The 13,662-nt window shown below is 39.7% G+C and overlaps 2 protein-coding genes across 3 annotated transcripts in view; one reads left to right on the forward strand and one right to left on the reverse strand.

Moving 5' to 3' along the window:
- The window catches only part of PSMG4 (proteasome assembly chaperone 4), a 40,577-nt gene extending 37,079 nt beyond the window's left edge, over positions 1-3,498 (forward strand). Inside the window, exon 5 of the mRNA XM_067562615.1 lies at positions 3,226-3,498. The gene's annotated coding sequence lies outside the window, so the exon portion shown is untranslated. The remainder of the gene's footprint in view (positions 1-3,225) is intronic.
- The window catches only part of SLC22A23 (solute carrier family 22 member 23), a 166,003-nt gene that overhangs the window by 26,278 nt on the left and 126,063 nt on the right, over positions 1-13,662 (reverse strand). Inside the window, exons 5-6 of one of the 2 annotated variants that reach the window (XM_067562612.1) lie at positions 11,849-11,976; positions 2,839-2,934 (exon numbers count right to left, since the gene is read on the reverse strand). In XM_067562612.1, coding sequence (XP_067418713.1) covers positions 2,839-2,934; positions 11,849-11,976 — 224 coding nt within the window. The remainder of the gene's footprint in view (positions 1-2,838; positions 2,935-11,848; positions 11,977-13,662) is intronic. The other variant, XM_067562610.1, reaches the window with a different exon arrangement.

Here is a 13,662-nt window from a genome sequence, read left to right on the forward strand (position 1 = left end):
CAGTTATCCTCTTTTTAATCACTATTAGCACTAAATAAACTTCAGATGCATAGGCTATAGTCACTGGATTGCAAACACATGAAATGCTCTCAGTAAGCTTCAAAGTCATCTACCCTTTTGGTGCCCTTTTCCACTTTTCACTATTTTTACATAGTTCCTATGTGTGTATATTAAAAAAACCAGGTATCCTCCAAGCAGGGAGAAAGATTGATTTACATTCAAGCCCTAATTGATAGCAACAGATTAGTTAGTTACCCAGCCTGTGAAGACTCTCCAACTAAAGTATTCACTTCCCATTTAAGTTTAGACTACAGTTAGCAAAAAAAAAAGCATGCATCCTGCATGCTAAAAGCCCTTGGCAAATTCTTAAAAATACATAATCAAATAAACAGATTTAGCAATTTCCTATAAATACCACCACCCCAGCAGCAAGATAAAAACAAAACCAAAAATGTAATAATCCTACTTAATAAGATAACGATCAGAGTTCCTTTTTACCCACTTTGAACTCACCCAACACCGCAAGGCCAGGGAGAAGAGATGATTTATAGCACCACACCCCGAAGATTAATAAACTCAGGGCGTTGTGAACCCAGCAGGAGGAGGGGTGAGTTCCAAAGGGGCAGAATTCTGAAGGAGAACAGCCTGCCTGTAGCCCCCCCTCTTTTATACCAACAGTGCTCTGTCTAAGGTGCCTCTACTGACTGTAAGTGTGGTAGTATGTCACAGGGATAGAGATAGTCTATTACAGTGATACTCAGACTCAGGCTTGTGAGCCACAAGTAGCTCTTTAATATGTCTCCTCTGGCTTTTTGCAGCACATATTAAAACACCGTGTGATTTAATTATTAACCAATTTAAGTTAGTAACCAATCAGGATGCTTTTACTATGTTATTAACCAATTGCGGTTGATAAAAATACTACTACTTGGTCGGTCATTTTGCTGTGAGAATAATATATAAACTAAATATTTCCCGTCATATGGTTTAATTCACACTCCTGTGGCTCTTTTGGGTAATGCTGATCACTAATTTGGCTCCTGAACTACTGAGGTCTGAGTATCACTGGTCTACTACTTAAACAGATTCCAGACCATCTGAGCGTTATAGGTCAATGTCATCTTAAAACCAACCAGAATCTAACAAGCTGATATTGCAGATCACAGATTGTAAAGAGCCGTTACTGTCATAGGACTATTGGAACAGAATAAGCAGAGATGTTTACTTGTTCATTCTGCGCTGGATTTCCCCAATTAAAAACAACCTGCATTTAACAATTCAGTTTTTATTGCTTCATTAGGATGTTGGGTATGAGGGAAAAGAAGCTCTCTTTCCTCATCTACTCACAGCCTCATTTTATGCCTTCCTGTTCTCCACAGCATCACTATTTGTAATATTTCCACTCAGACACAGAGCAGGAAAATGATGAACAAGGAAGTTCTTTATAACATCAGTGGAAATGACAACTATTCATTAGGAACTATAACAGCCTCATGGAAAAAAGTCAGCCTCCAATTCCTCTGCACAAACTTGGCAACTGTTGAATTCTCATGAGATTCTCTGCATTTCAGAAGTGCTGCTTTCAGATGAAACTAACTCAAGCCCATTGTTACAAACCCAAAATTCATAATGCTTACCTACCTCTTCCCTTCTGCCTTCTGATAAAGAGAAAGAAGCAAAGCTCACCAACCAAAGCCCAGCAAAAGGACATTCAAAACCACCTTGGGTATGGTTTGATTCTAGAACCCTGGAGCGGGTATGCATCAGACATTTTCAAATGTTAGTAGCAATAATATTTAACACTTTCACAGCTCTTTTCATGATCAAAGTATTTTACAGAGAATTAATCCTCACAACAGCCATTTTGCAGGAGGGTAGACTGAGGCACAGAACAGGGACGTAGCCTGCCCAAGGGCAAAGAGTCAGTCAGTGGCAAAGATAGGATTAGAACTCAAGAGTTGCTGACTTCCTGCCCAGTGCTCATTTTATTAACCCATGATGCCCCTCTGCAGGAAATTACATTTTTAAAAACTATGTTAAAGAACATTAAGGTTCCAAAGTCAAGCACACTCTAATGTTAGGAAGTGCCAGATTAAAGGTTTCTCTTGCAACCTTAATTCAGTCCCCTGGTGTGTGCGCATTATGATACAGTCTTTAATTACATGATCACATGCAATTTTTTTCCACAAGATTCCTGCTTTATTCAGTGAATGGGGAGTTATTTAATATTTCTTTTTATCCTCCCTGTTCAATGTGTGGCCTTAGGCCTTATTTTATGCACACCATCCAAACCCTGCATTGAATACAAAATTATTAGTTTCCTTATGGGCATTTCTATGGTGCTCTCACTAGAGCATCTGAACTTGTCACAAATATTAATGAAATTATCTTTACAGCTTTCCAGTGACTCTAGGGGTATTACCACCCCCATTTTATGGATGGGGAACTGAAGCAACAAAGGGTTTTAGGCTGAAATTGTCACAAATATCCACTAATTTTTGGCGCTCCCCTGGAAAAATTTAGGCCTTGATTTTTCAGAGTACTTAGCATTATACAACAAATTACACATTCTAATCAGAGCTCCCATTAACTTAAGCTGATAGTGCTCGACGCATCTGCAAATCAGACCTCAGGGTATGAAGCCAGGCACTCAGAAAATGAGGAACACAATTAATGGCCATTGTGAAAAGTTTGGTTTAAGTGACTTGCCCAGCCCCACAGAGAAACTCTGTAGTAAAGGCAAGGATAGAATCCAATGCTCCAGGGCAGCATTCAGCGGCCTGAACCATGACCCTCTTCTTTCTCCTCCTGCAATCCTCTGCCTCATTCACTACACACCTTCCAACTTCTGCAACAAATGAGGCAGGGAGCCTACAGACAACAGCTTTATTCCAGGAGCGTCATCCATCCTGTGCACTGAGTGAGGCAAGAGTCCTGTGGAAAAAATAGCGTGTGATCATGTAATTAAAGACTGGATCATAGCACAATCACAAAGAGGCCAAATTAAGGCTGTGCAGGCAATCTATTCCAACTTTTGAGTGCTTGATTTTGCACGCTTAACCTTCGTTTAATATTGGGTTTTGTTTTTCTTTTTAATGTAACTTCCTACTTAAAAAAAAACAAAAGACAACAAACAAACAAACCCCACACAGCTAAAAAAACAACCAAATTGGACATATGGAACCATACTAACTTACAGCATTTGTCACCATTATATCTCCACAGTAATACATCTGAATGGACTACGGTATGCATCTTTGCTTCAGAAGCAGTCCTGCTCCTGTGATTTAGAGATGGGCTGCAAATTTAAAAACCGGCTCCTCACTGGTATGAGTCACATGGAACTCACTGCATGTTCTTAAGTTAGGGTGACCAGATGTCCCGATTTTTGGGGCTTTGTCTTATATTACCCCTATTACTCCCACCCTCTGTCCCTGATTTTTCACAATTGCTATCTGGTCACTCTATCGTAAGTATTCATTTCTATTTGGATACTCACTCTCTGCTGACTGCCTTTGCAATTCTATCTGCATTCTTTCCCTGTATGCTTTAAGTATTCTTTCAACTCTCATGTTGATTGGCCATATTTTGGAAATTAACATCTGCCTCCTGAATGTCAAGAGGGGCATTCCAGAGTAGATTTTCATTCAGAGATAAGGAAGGGTCTTTTGTTATTCAGAATGGTTAAGTAGTTATTTTTCATCAAGGAATTTACAAAAGTGTCTCTGTCACCATACATAAAAAAATAATGAAACACAAACAAAGGCAGGTCTCCATGGAAGCATCAGTTCTGAAACTAAGACAATTACCAGTATAGACTTTCAGGTAGCCCATAGCAGAGCACAAACAAAAACAGTGATGTAGTAACCTTTTACTTAACTGTAAATAATTGTTTAGATCTTGATCTGGTGTAAATCAGTGCACTTCTACTTATTTCAACTGAGTTATGCTGATTTACATGAGCTGAGGATCTGGCCTTTTGTCTCAAGGTTACAACATGTATCCTATTCACCACAATACACAAACTACTTAAAATGGAATACAGTGTTTTAATAATGTACAGACAGAATGGAGTTTTGACTTCAAAATCCCTCAACAAACCTGTACCTCTCCTCCTTCCTCAAGATGATCTGTATGGTTGCTTGTGATTTACAGTCTTGTTTGGTTAAAAACAACTCTTGTCTTTTGTTTTACCCTGAAATGCAGATTGTTTCTATGCCTCACAGAGGGAAACATTTGAATTAGTTCTGGTGGAAGCTTTTCCCATCCAAAAAATACTTCTTTGAATAAAATATTGTCAAAACATTCCTTTATTATGAAAAAAACTTATTTTAATAGAAATGTTTATAAAATATTATAAAAATATTACCATGCTTATTGAGATTTTCCAATTATAAAGACAGGATTTTGGTAAACAAAAATGTCGACAATGTTTTTTGATAAAAAAAGTAAAAAAAAAGGGGGGGGAGGGCTGATTATGAAGAGTTTGAAATGAAAAGAACTTTAAAATTTCAAATGTTTTGTGAACTAGTTTTTCATTTTTCAATCAGTTCTAATCAGTATGTTTTGGTTTCTAGTTGGTGGTGACAATATGATTTGTAAAGGCAAAATATCTTCATGAGACAAACTGTGCATGGCAAAAATCAAGATGGTTATTAAGCAATGAAAAATAAAAATACCTGAAGAGGAGTTTTCTCCTTTATTCTGTCTCACAGAAATGTATACCTAACAATGAACACCACATTACTTCTCTGTGCAAGGCTACTGAGAAGGTGGGTGCAATGCAAATTTAGTCATCTAGAGTCCCCAGATACCTTGTTTCTCATGAGTGTGTTTTTTGGTGCAGGTCTGGCAGTGAGACTGCTGGTCTTGTTGGTTAAGGTTGTACTGATAACTTAGGATCAGATATCCTTGCTGATGTGCCTAGACGTTTTAAGCTTCTGTTGATTATGGCTACGTCTACACTAGAACGGGAGCTATAATTTCCAGCTGGGCTGCATATACCCACGCTAACTCTGACTGAGCTAGCATGCTAAACATAGACATATAACCGCCACCGTCTGAGTGGCAGGATGGGGTAGCCAAGTCAAGTATGAGCCCATCTGAAACCCTAGTTACATATGTGGGTGGCTAGCCCCTCGCGCTGCTGTGGCTACACAGCTTGATCAAAGAGTGCATACGTCTACCCAAGCTTGAAGTCACACCTCCAGCTCCAATATAAATGTATGTTATATGAGGTTTTGCTGACCTGACTGCATACCTTTACAGGTGTGGATGGGATGGCTGCCAGATCACTTCATTTATTCCTTCAGAGAGGCCCTTTAAGAGTGGCATTGGGAGGCTGTTTGGGAGAGACTATTGTGTGAATTTCCAGGGGGTCCTAATTCTTCTGCCCCTTATATTTTCATTATGGGGTCCATCTTCCCATTGACTTCAATAGCCTTTGGTTCAGGTTCACACTGAGGCAGTTTGAGAGACAGTGTCATCAGCAAGTGGACAGATGAGGATTTGCACCAAGTAGTCGGAACAACATGAACTTTACAAAGGGCTCAGAATCTGTTCACTGTTTGGGCTGAAATTCAAGATGCTTTTCCCGCTCCACTCCAAAACTGGTCCGCCCATTTATAGGCTCTATAAAAAAGAACCAGCATTCGCCAACCTCCTGAGGGTATGTATGTGACTGAAGTAGTTGCTGTAAGGAGCTGTTGTGTTGCACATATTAATTTGACTGAAAAATACAAGCAGAATTACAGTGGGTCATCCCGCTGCAGCTTGCCTCACATTTTCATTGCTAAGGAAGCAGTCTATCATGTAGATGTACTGTGTAATTCTGTCACATAGGGCTATGTGTGATAATATGGTGAGTCAGAATATTGAGACACAATGGATCCCAGCTAAAGCAAAGATATACACAGTCTTTTCTGCTGGAAGACACGAGGCAGTTAAAACAGACTGTTGGCCAGCTCAACAATAGGAAAAATGAAAATACGGAATTTCTGCACTATACGTTGAGACACTGTCCCCTGACACCTGTTGTTGTGTACAAGTATAAGCTTATCACCTATCTTTCACTCAACACTTAACACATGGAGCAGAAGCATCTGCTTTCCTCATTTGCTGCCAACATGCAAGATACCAGCATGGCCCTCTTGCACTGATGACTAGGTTTTCATTGGTCATTTTTGCCCCAATGGCAGACACAAGCCCCTGGCCTTTTTAGTTTCAAGCACACTTGAGCAGACTGTCACAGGGTGGTCAGCTTCAGTAGAAGCACTCTCAGGACGTGAACGCACTGGCTCTGGAGGGTAACGGAGAAGCATATTGTGCCGCAGCTCCATACTCTTCCATACCATCTGGCACACTATTATCATTCTCAATGACAGGAAGAAGGGTGTTATTCTGTCTCTGTCCAAACAGGGTTATAAGGCCAAGCAGAGCAGCTATCGCGGTATTACACTGTTGTTGGTCCCAGGGAATGTCTTTGCCTCTCAGTTAATCTCTTGAATCAGCAATGCACTTTGGGGCAAAGGCTGGGATACTCAGTGCAGTTTCAAACCTGGTTGCTCCACTCTCAGCCAGCTCTTTTCCTTGAGACAGATTTTGGAGAAGATGGCTGAATTTAGTAAGCCATGGACAGTACTTTTTATAGACTTCTGTCAGGTCTTTAAGTCAGTGCATCGAGCAAGTTTGTGGGATGTGATGAGGTGATATGGCATCCCTGTCAAAGATAATAATTGACAGAAGAGCTCTAGAAAGGAACAAAGCTTGGTCTGCCTCAATGGCAGATACACGGCATGCCTTCATATTTCTACAAGAGTTTTGCAAGGCTGCATCCTGTCACCATCATTGCTCAACATCGTCACTGACTAGGTGATGGGTAAGTTAATGAGGCACTCTTGGTGGCATTGAGCTGAATGTCATTTTGTTTTGAGACCATGAATTACACTGGTGACATCTTATTGGCTCAGTTTGGCGAATCGCTGCAGCTGAGGGCCATTCTTGTCTGGCAAGAAGTAACACACTGGTTATTAATCCAGACAAAACTAAGTCCCTGGCCATTACCAGCAAGCAACCTCCATTACAACCATTCGGTATTAACGCATCTGGATTGATATCGAGCATGTGGCAACTGTCAAATAGTCGGGAAGCATCATAGACCGTGCTGGAGGATGTTTGAAAAATGTGAATGCTCGTACAGTAGCAGCCACTGCCACATTCCAGTCCTTTCAGTGGCCTCTGTGGGGACATCAGTACATCTAGGTTGCTGCAGATTTATAAAACCATGATAATGCCAACTCAGTTGTATGGGAGTGAAATGTGGTGCCAAGGAAGACTGAAGAGCAATGGACTGACATTTTTTACATTTCTGTCGCCTTTGTCACTTGTTCCATATTAAGTGGCAGGACAAAATCAGCAGTGAAGATATTTGTAGATGAGCTCAGGAACTGCCTCCATCACCACTGGTTTGGTTTTGGCAGCTTTCTTGGTATGGATGTACTTATTAGAACAGAAGACGAACAAATCACAAAGCATGTTTACCAAGGAATGCTTCTACATGGCTGGCAATCATGTGATCACCAAAAGCTTTGATAGAACAATAAGGTTGCCAATGGACAAACTGAATATCCAGCCAGATCACCTTAAAGACCTAGCTAGAGATGGATCTGGATGGCACTCAATCTCCAAGGAGGCTACGTCTCTTTGGGATTTGCCTTGACAATGATGATCTGGTTTTCTCTGCATACTAACCTGTGTAGTCAGAAATCTACAGTTTACATGTAGATAAAGTTCTTCTGAATATTCAGAAGCAAGATTTTTCTGACATCCCTGCTCGCTCTCTTGATTTAACCCACAACACTAACTTGAGCAAAGAAATAAGGGTTTTCAGTTAAGAATGTTTTGTCCTCTTGCTAGCTTTTTCTATTATGCATTCCTCTAGTATTGCGGACAGGAAAACCTTAACATATGGGGTTGCCAAGATAGCTCAAAACAAAAATAAAACAAGTGAACAAAAACTAAGGGAGAGGGAAAAAGATAGCAGTGAGGAGGCAGAAACAGATGCGTCTTGTTTCCTAACAGTATCTCAACTAAGTCTGCAAATGATAACATCAAAATTTATTGACAGCTGGAGTGCGTGGATGTATCCAGAGATGTATGCAAAAGCCATAGCATCAAGAAGTGGGACAATGCTCTTAGGGATGATATGACAGAGGTCTATAAAATCATGAATGGCGTGGAGAAAGTGAATAGGGAAGTGTTATTAACTCCTTCAGATAATACAAGAACCAGGGGTCACTCAATGAAATTAATACGCACTGGGTTTAAAACAAACATAAGGAAGTATTTCTTCAATAATGCACAGCCAACCTATGGAACTCATTGCCAAGGGATGTTGTGAAGGCCAAAATTATAACACGTTCAGAAAAGAATTAGATAAGTTCACGGAGAATAGAGCCATCAGTGGCTATTAGCCAAGATGGTCAGGGAAGCAACCCCATGCACTGGCTGTCCCTAAACCTCTGACTGTCAGAAGCTGAGGCTGGACTACAGGAGATGGATCACTGTCAGAAGACAGGATATTGGGCTAGATGGCTCATTGGTCGAACCCAGTATGACCATTCTTATGTCTCAAATATAGGAGTAAGGCTCCCTAATGAATTACCAGGAATCACCTTTATATGTCCCTGCTATGGGAGCACTGATGAAAAAATAATCTGCTATGAATATTCATGATAATAGCCATAAAACCATTCTGATACCGAAACACTTCATCTTCCACCATTGAAAATATTGTTAAAATGTCTCCTGTTGGTTACAGTTGTACTAACAGAATTTGTTTTTACCTTTTTCCTTAAAAAAAAAAAAAAAACACCTAGGAAGTTACATAAAATACCTGTGTTTTTTAATTAATATAGTGCCTTACCCTTATGCACATAATATAAGATAAATAGAAGATTTCAAGTCAATGCAGCTCACTAAAATGAATACAAATTGTAAACGTACAAAAATTAAAAAAAAAAAAAAAGCAATCAGCCCTTCCACCACAGTTAAAAAATGGTTATTTTAGGTTGCAAATTCAAGAAGTAGAAATTTAGGATATGCTGAATTTAAGGTTGCCCAGGCTCCTTTAATCTGCTCCGCTTATGTGTAGGCATTATGGTAGTTTTTAATTACATGATCACATATTATATTTTCCATAAGTCACCATATTCTATTCTATGTAGTGTAGTAGAAAGTGAGAGCCTGAGACATAACAGGCCAGGTATGAAGCCTGAGCTAAAGTAATGGTCAGGCTCTACTGTTATAAAGCAAAGTTAGAAGTCAGGCTGTGGAATGCTGGCAGGTCCTCAGTAACTGGCAAGAACAGAGATGGTATTGCAAATACATGCATTCTTAAAGAAGCACTAGGTACAGAACACTCACTCAAGCACATTCCAGAAAGGTACCAGAGCATCCCAATACCCCAAAGATAACGAGGGCTTACTGACCCCTCAGAATGATAATATGATGAAGAGAGATGTTTTGATAGTATGATGTATAGAGATGTTTTCACTGAACTATCCAGTACAAGGTAAAGGGTGGCATCTTACCACATCAGGGGGTGGCAACACACAACTTATTTGTATCAGTGTATAAAAGAGGGTCTCAAAAGGGAGTGTCTTTGTCTGGCTGATTGAGGAATGAAAAGTTCCACCGTTTACTGAGCTGATCCACTGTCATGGGCAGTGTATTAAGTGCATTATGTATAGGACACTTTTTATGGTGCTCAATTGGCAATAAACTTGGTCTGGTGCCTTCGTTACTGAAACAGATCTCTGGTCTTATTGGATAATCCAATTGTGGTTTGGTGTCTCAGTTATCTGCGCAGAGCTGGGACTGCATACACACTGGGAGAACACACACACAGCCAGCAATTGACAACATATAGGTTCTTATGCTACCCTTTTCACTGTAGTATCTGAGTACTTTCCAGCAGTGCATTAAGCAACATGATTAACATCTATCATGTATTTTGTTTTGGAAGTTTTTGTATGGGTGGTGTGTGTGTGTGTGTGTGTGTGTGTGTGTGTGTGTTCGTTCAATAATATACACACACACAGTACTATATGTTTATGTTAGAAAAGCCAACGTCAAAAAATGCACCTTGCATTTGGTCATGAGATTTGTGATGGTCCTTAGTTGGGGGAGTTGATTCTACAGTTTTGGACCTACTCCCAAGCAAGTTGTGTCTCCTGCATGGAAGTGCTTTAGTTTTATTATAGAAAGTTCCATTGTGCCAGAGGAACAAAGTTGTTGATCACAGACGTCATCCTGCCCCAATCATTGAACAGGTGGGATGCACATGAGGGAGAATTCAGGTTGCCAAATTTATGGGGGCTATGTATTTCCTAACTTTCTAGTACTGGACTTTACAACCTAAATCCTAAATAGCATTCTTTTAATGTAGGGTTTTTAATATAATATTTCATATAATTTACACACATATTGTAATCTAATATACAATATATATGGACAGTTTGCAACAGTATATACACAAACAATATTATGATCAAATAAGCATGACAGTGGAGTAGATTGGACCACACCCAACATGTAACAGACCGCTTGGTATACATACCAAGATGAAGCAGAGATCTGGCTAGGATTTCAATGTACAAGTCACTGAGGATGAGAGTGTCATTTAATCTATTAGATATTGGTGCAATAGTGACATTTTTCACTCTGTGGATGAAATTCACCTGAGTGCACTAGGCCATCACAATCAAGCCCCATGTTAATGGTTTAGTCAGATTAATCAAGCCCCATATTAATGGTTTAATTGGGATTTTAGTTGCTCATGGTCTCGGATGAGTTTTCTGCCCTGGGGTAAAATGCACTAATTCATAGTGATGGGCAGAGAGAGCAGACTTACTGAGTGGGCATACCCTCCCCTAACTCCAGCCAAAGAACAATTAAGCCATAAAAGTACATTGAAAAAATTGCACTAACTGGCTTCTGGAAGACTGACAGTTCAGACACTGATCATAAGGGATATTCTAAATGGGTATTTATGGGCACTAGCAGTGCTTTGAAGAGTAAAGGGGAGCTTGTCAAGAATTTGACAGGTGCAACAGCAGAGATTTGCTTCAGAAAATTTTCTCCTCTGTTATAAGTGTACACAGAATGAATGAGCCATATAAAGCCCTTCACTTTTTGAAATGCTCTGAAGGACAACCACAGTGACAATCTTCAGGGACAATAATAGGCCACTCTTCTTAAAAGCTTCAAACAATCAGCCAACCAAGTTTAATTTTTCAACAAAAATCATCTTAACTGTCACCAGTAAAATTTCTCTAAAAAATGCAAAGTGACTTAAAAAGGAAAGTGAAATGACTAGTAAAGTAAGATTTCAAGAAATGGAAAGAACTCGGGACTATTTTTAGATCTGCTCCAGGACTGTTTTTAGAATTTGTTGTTTGGCTGCTGCCACTTTTCCATATGAATAAATTAATGTGTTCTGAAGAGCATAATCTCATTTATAGACCAGGGCTAATAGCTCAAGGCTAATAGCAGTCTCTCTAGCCACGGTGAAACTTATCAAGACATCTCCCAAAACACATGGCACCGAAAGATGAGAAATGGCATAATTGCAAAGACTATCCAATAAGAAGAGTTAAACACAGCTTCTGAGTTCAGAACTGTGTTTCAACAACTGTAAAATAAATGAATGAACAAACAGTAATTTTACAGAAGGTGATTTGATTATTTAATCATGGAATTTATGCCATGTGAATACTTGCAAAAAAACAAAGCAATTCATATGTCTGGACTTCCACTGCCTGAATTGCCAGTGAGCAAACCTACTCACCCAGCATCACTCCTTTGATATCACTTTCAGTATTCATCCTGTTCTTCTTAATGAAGTGAAGGATAAGTTTCTTGCATGCCTCAAACTGTTGTGTAGCCATCAGCCATCGAAGGGACTCTGGGAAAATACTTCAAGAGACACAAAACGTGTTAGTGCTTCCAAGGATCTGTCAATGGAAGCCAACTGCATTGGTCGACTTACTTTACCACTCCTCTGTTAGTACTTTATTCTCAAATAGTGTAAGAATGGCCTGAATATTTTTTTTTAAAATGATGCTTTTTGCAAACAGTGCAAAACAAAAAGGGTAAGATTCCCACTATACAAACTATCCGGGGTATTTAATGTTTCACCCTCCCACCGCGTTCTCTTGTATACAGATTCACACAGAGCACGATTCCTGTTGCACTGCATCTTTTGTAAAATGGGATAATATAAAACAAAATAAAGCAGGTTAATAGGATTCTGCCCATTAGTGCAATATATGAAAGGGTTGGGGAGACTTGTCTACATGGTGAGTTAGTGTGCAGCAAGTCAGGGTGTGACTCTACAGTGCTCCAGCTTCCCCTGTGCTAAATGTGTGTGGAGACTGATACAGCACAGTGAAAGCCTTGGAGTGTGGCTGTAGCAGGGTCCACATGCCGAATTAGTGAGCAGCAAGCTGGCGCACTGTATAGATTCATACACTGACTTGCCCTGCACTTACTCGCCATGCAGAGAAGCCCTAGAAAACACTGTGCAAAAGCCACCAGCTGCCAACAGAGTAAGAGTGGGACAGTTTCCAAATGGCAATTCTCACTCAAAGGGAAGCAGCTCTAGTTAAGGAAGTGACTGAACATTTTTAAAGCTGGAGGGAGAAAATATCCCATTGAACTCATTTATGATTACACCACAATGTTGATTTTGTTTTAAGGCAGATTGTTGAAAATTATCTGCAAAGCTGTTTTTTTCCCCATAAGTAAAAAAGTCCAGCTTCATAAACAGATTTTAAGATATTTTGACAGAACAGTGTTATGTATATTCCTAGTATGTATAAATATGTAATAAGTTGCTTAACACTACGTTCAATTTTGTTACAACAGCAGCTCCCTGTCATGAAAACAATATTGCTTTATTTGTGTGATATGCTGCATAAAAATACCCCATATGGGATACTCCTCTGTACAATGGTATCAAACACGGAATTAAGTCAAATAAAAATGGAATGCCACCTTGAATATAAACCTCACAGGAAACAGCGCTGAACCATGTAGGTAGGGTGACCAGATGTCCCGATTTTATAGGGACAGTCCCGATATTTGGAACTTTTTCTTACATAGGCACCTATTACTCCCCATCCCCTGTCCCGATTCACACTTGCTATCTGGTCACACTACATGCTGGGGAACTTCAAACAATTACTTATGAGTTATTTAATAGTGAGTGTGTCGGAGGACAAACCATATAAGCTTAATACTTCATTATTCCTGAGGCTGGTGGATGAGCATCACCAGGAAAACATCCACCTTTGATATGAACTTCAAAGGAGCAATGTGGATAGGAGTTTGCAGAAATCTGATTAATATTGTACCTCAAAAAACCCCAGACCATAATGAAAACATCAGTTTTACCTGTATACAGCAGCGTGTACTACAAAGGAGGTAAGAGTACATGATCTAGTGGTTCTGCCTGGCCTTAAAAATCTATTCATATCTAACCAAATCTGAAGGGAAGATTTGTGAGAGAGTTTGGAGAACTAACAGGTTGTCTGATGAATCGTAGGCTGTTAAAGAGATGCAGGCTTAACAGTGATTAGTAGTAGTAGTAGTCTTCAGAAA

The sequence above is a fragment of the Emydura macquarii genome, unplaced genomic scaffold (genome assembly GCF_026122565.2).
Source record: "Emydura macquarii macquarii isolate MOO-44397 ecotype Brisbane River unplaced genomic scaffold, CSIRO-AGI_Emac_v2 contig_2452, whole genome shotgun sequence".
NCBI classification, from domain to species: Eukaryota; Metazoa; Chordata; order Testudines; family Chelidae; genus Emydura; species Emydura macquarii.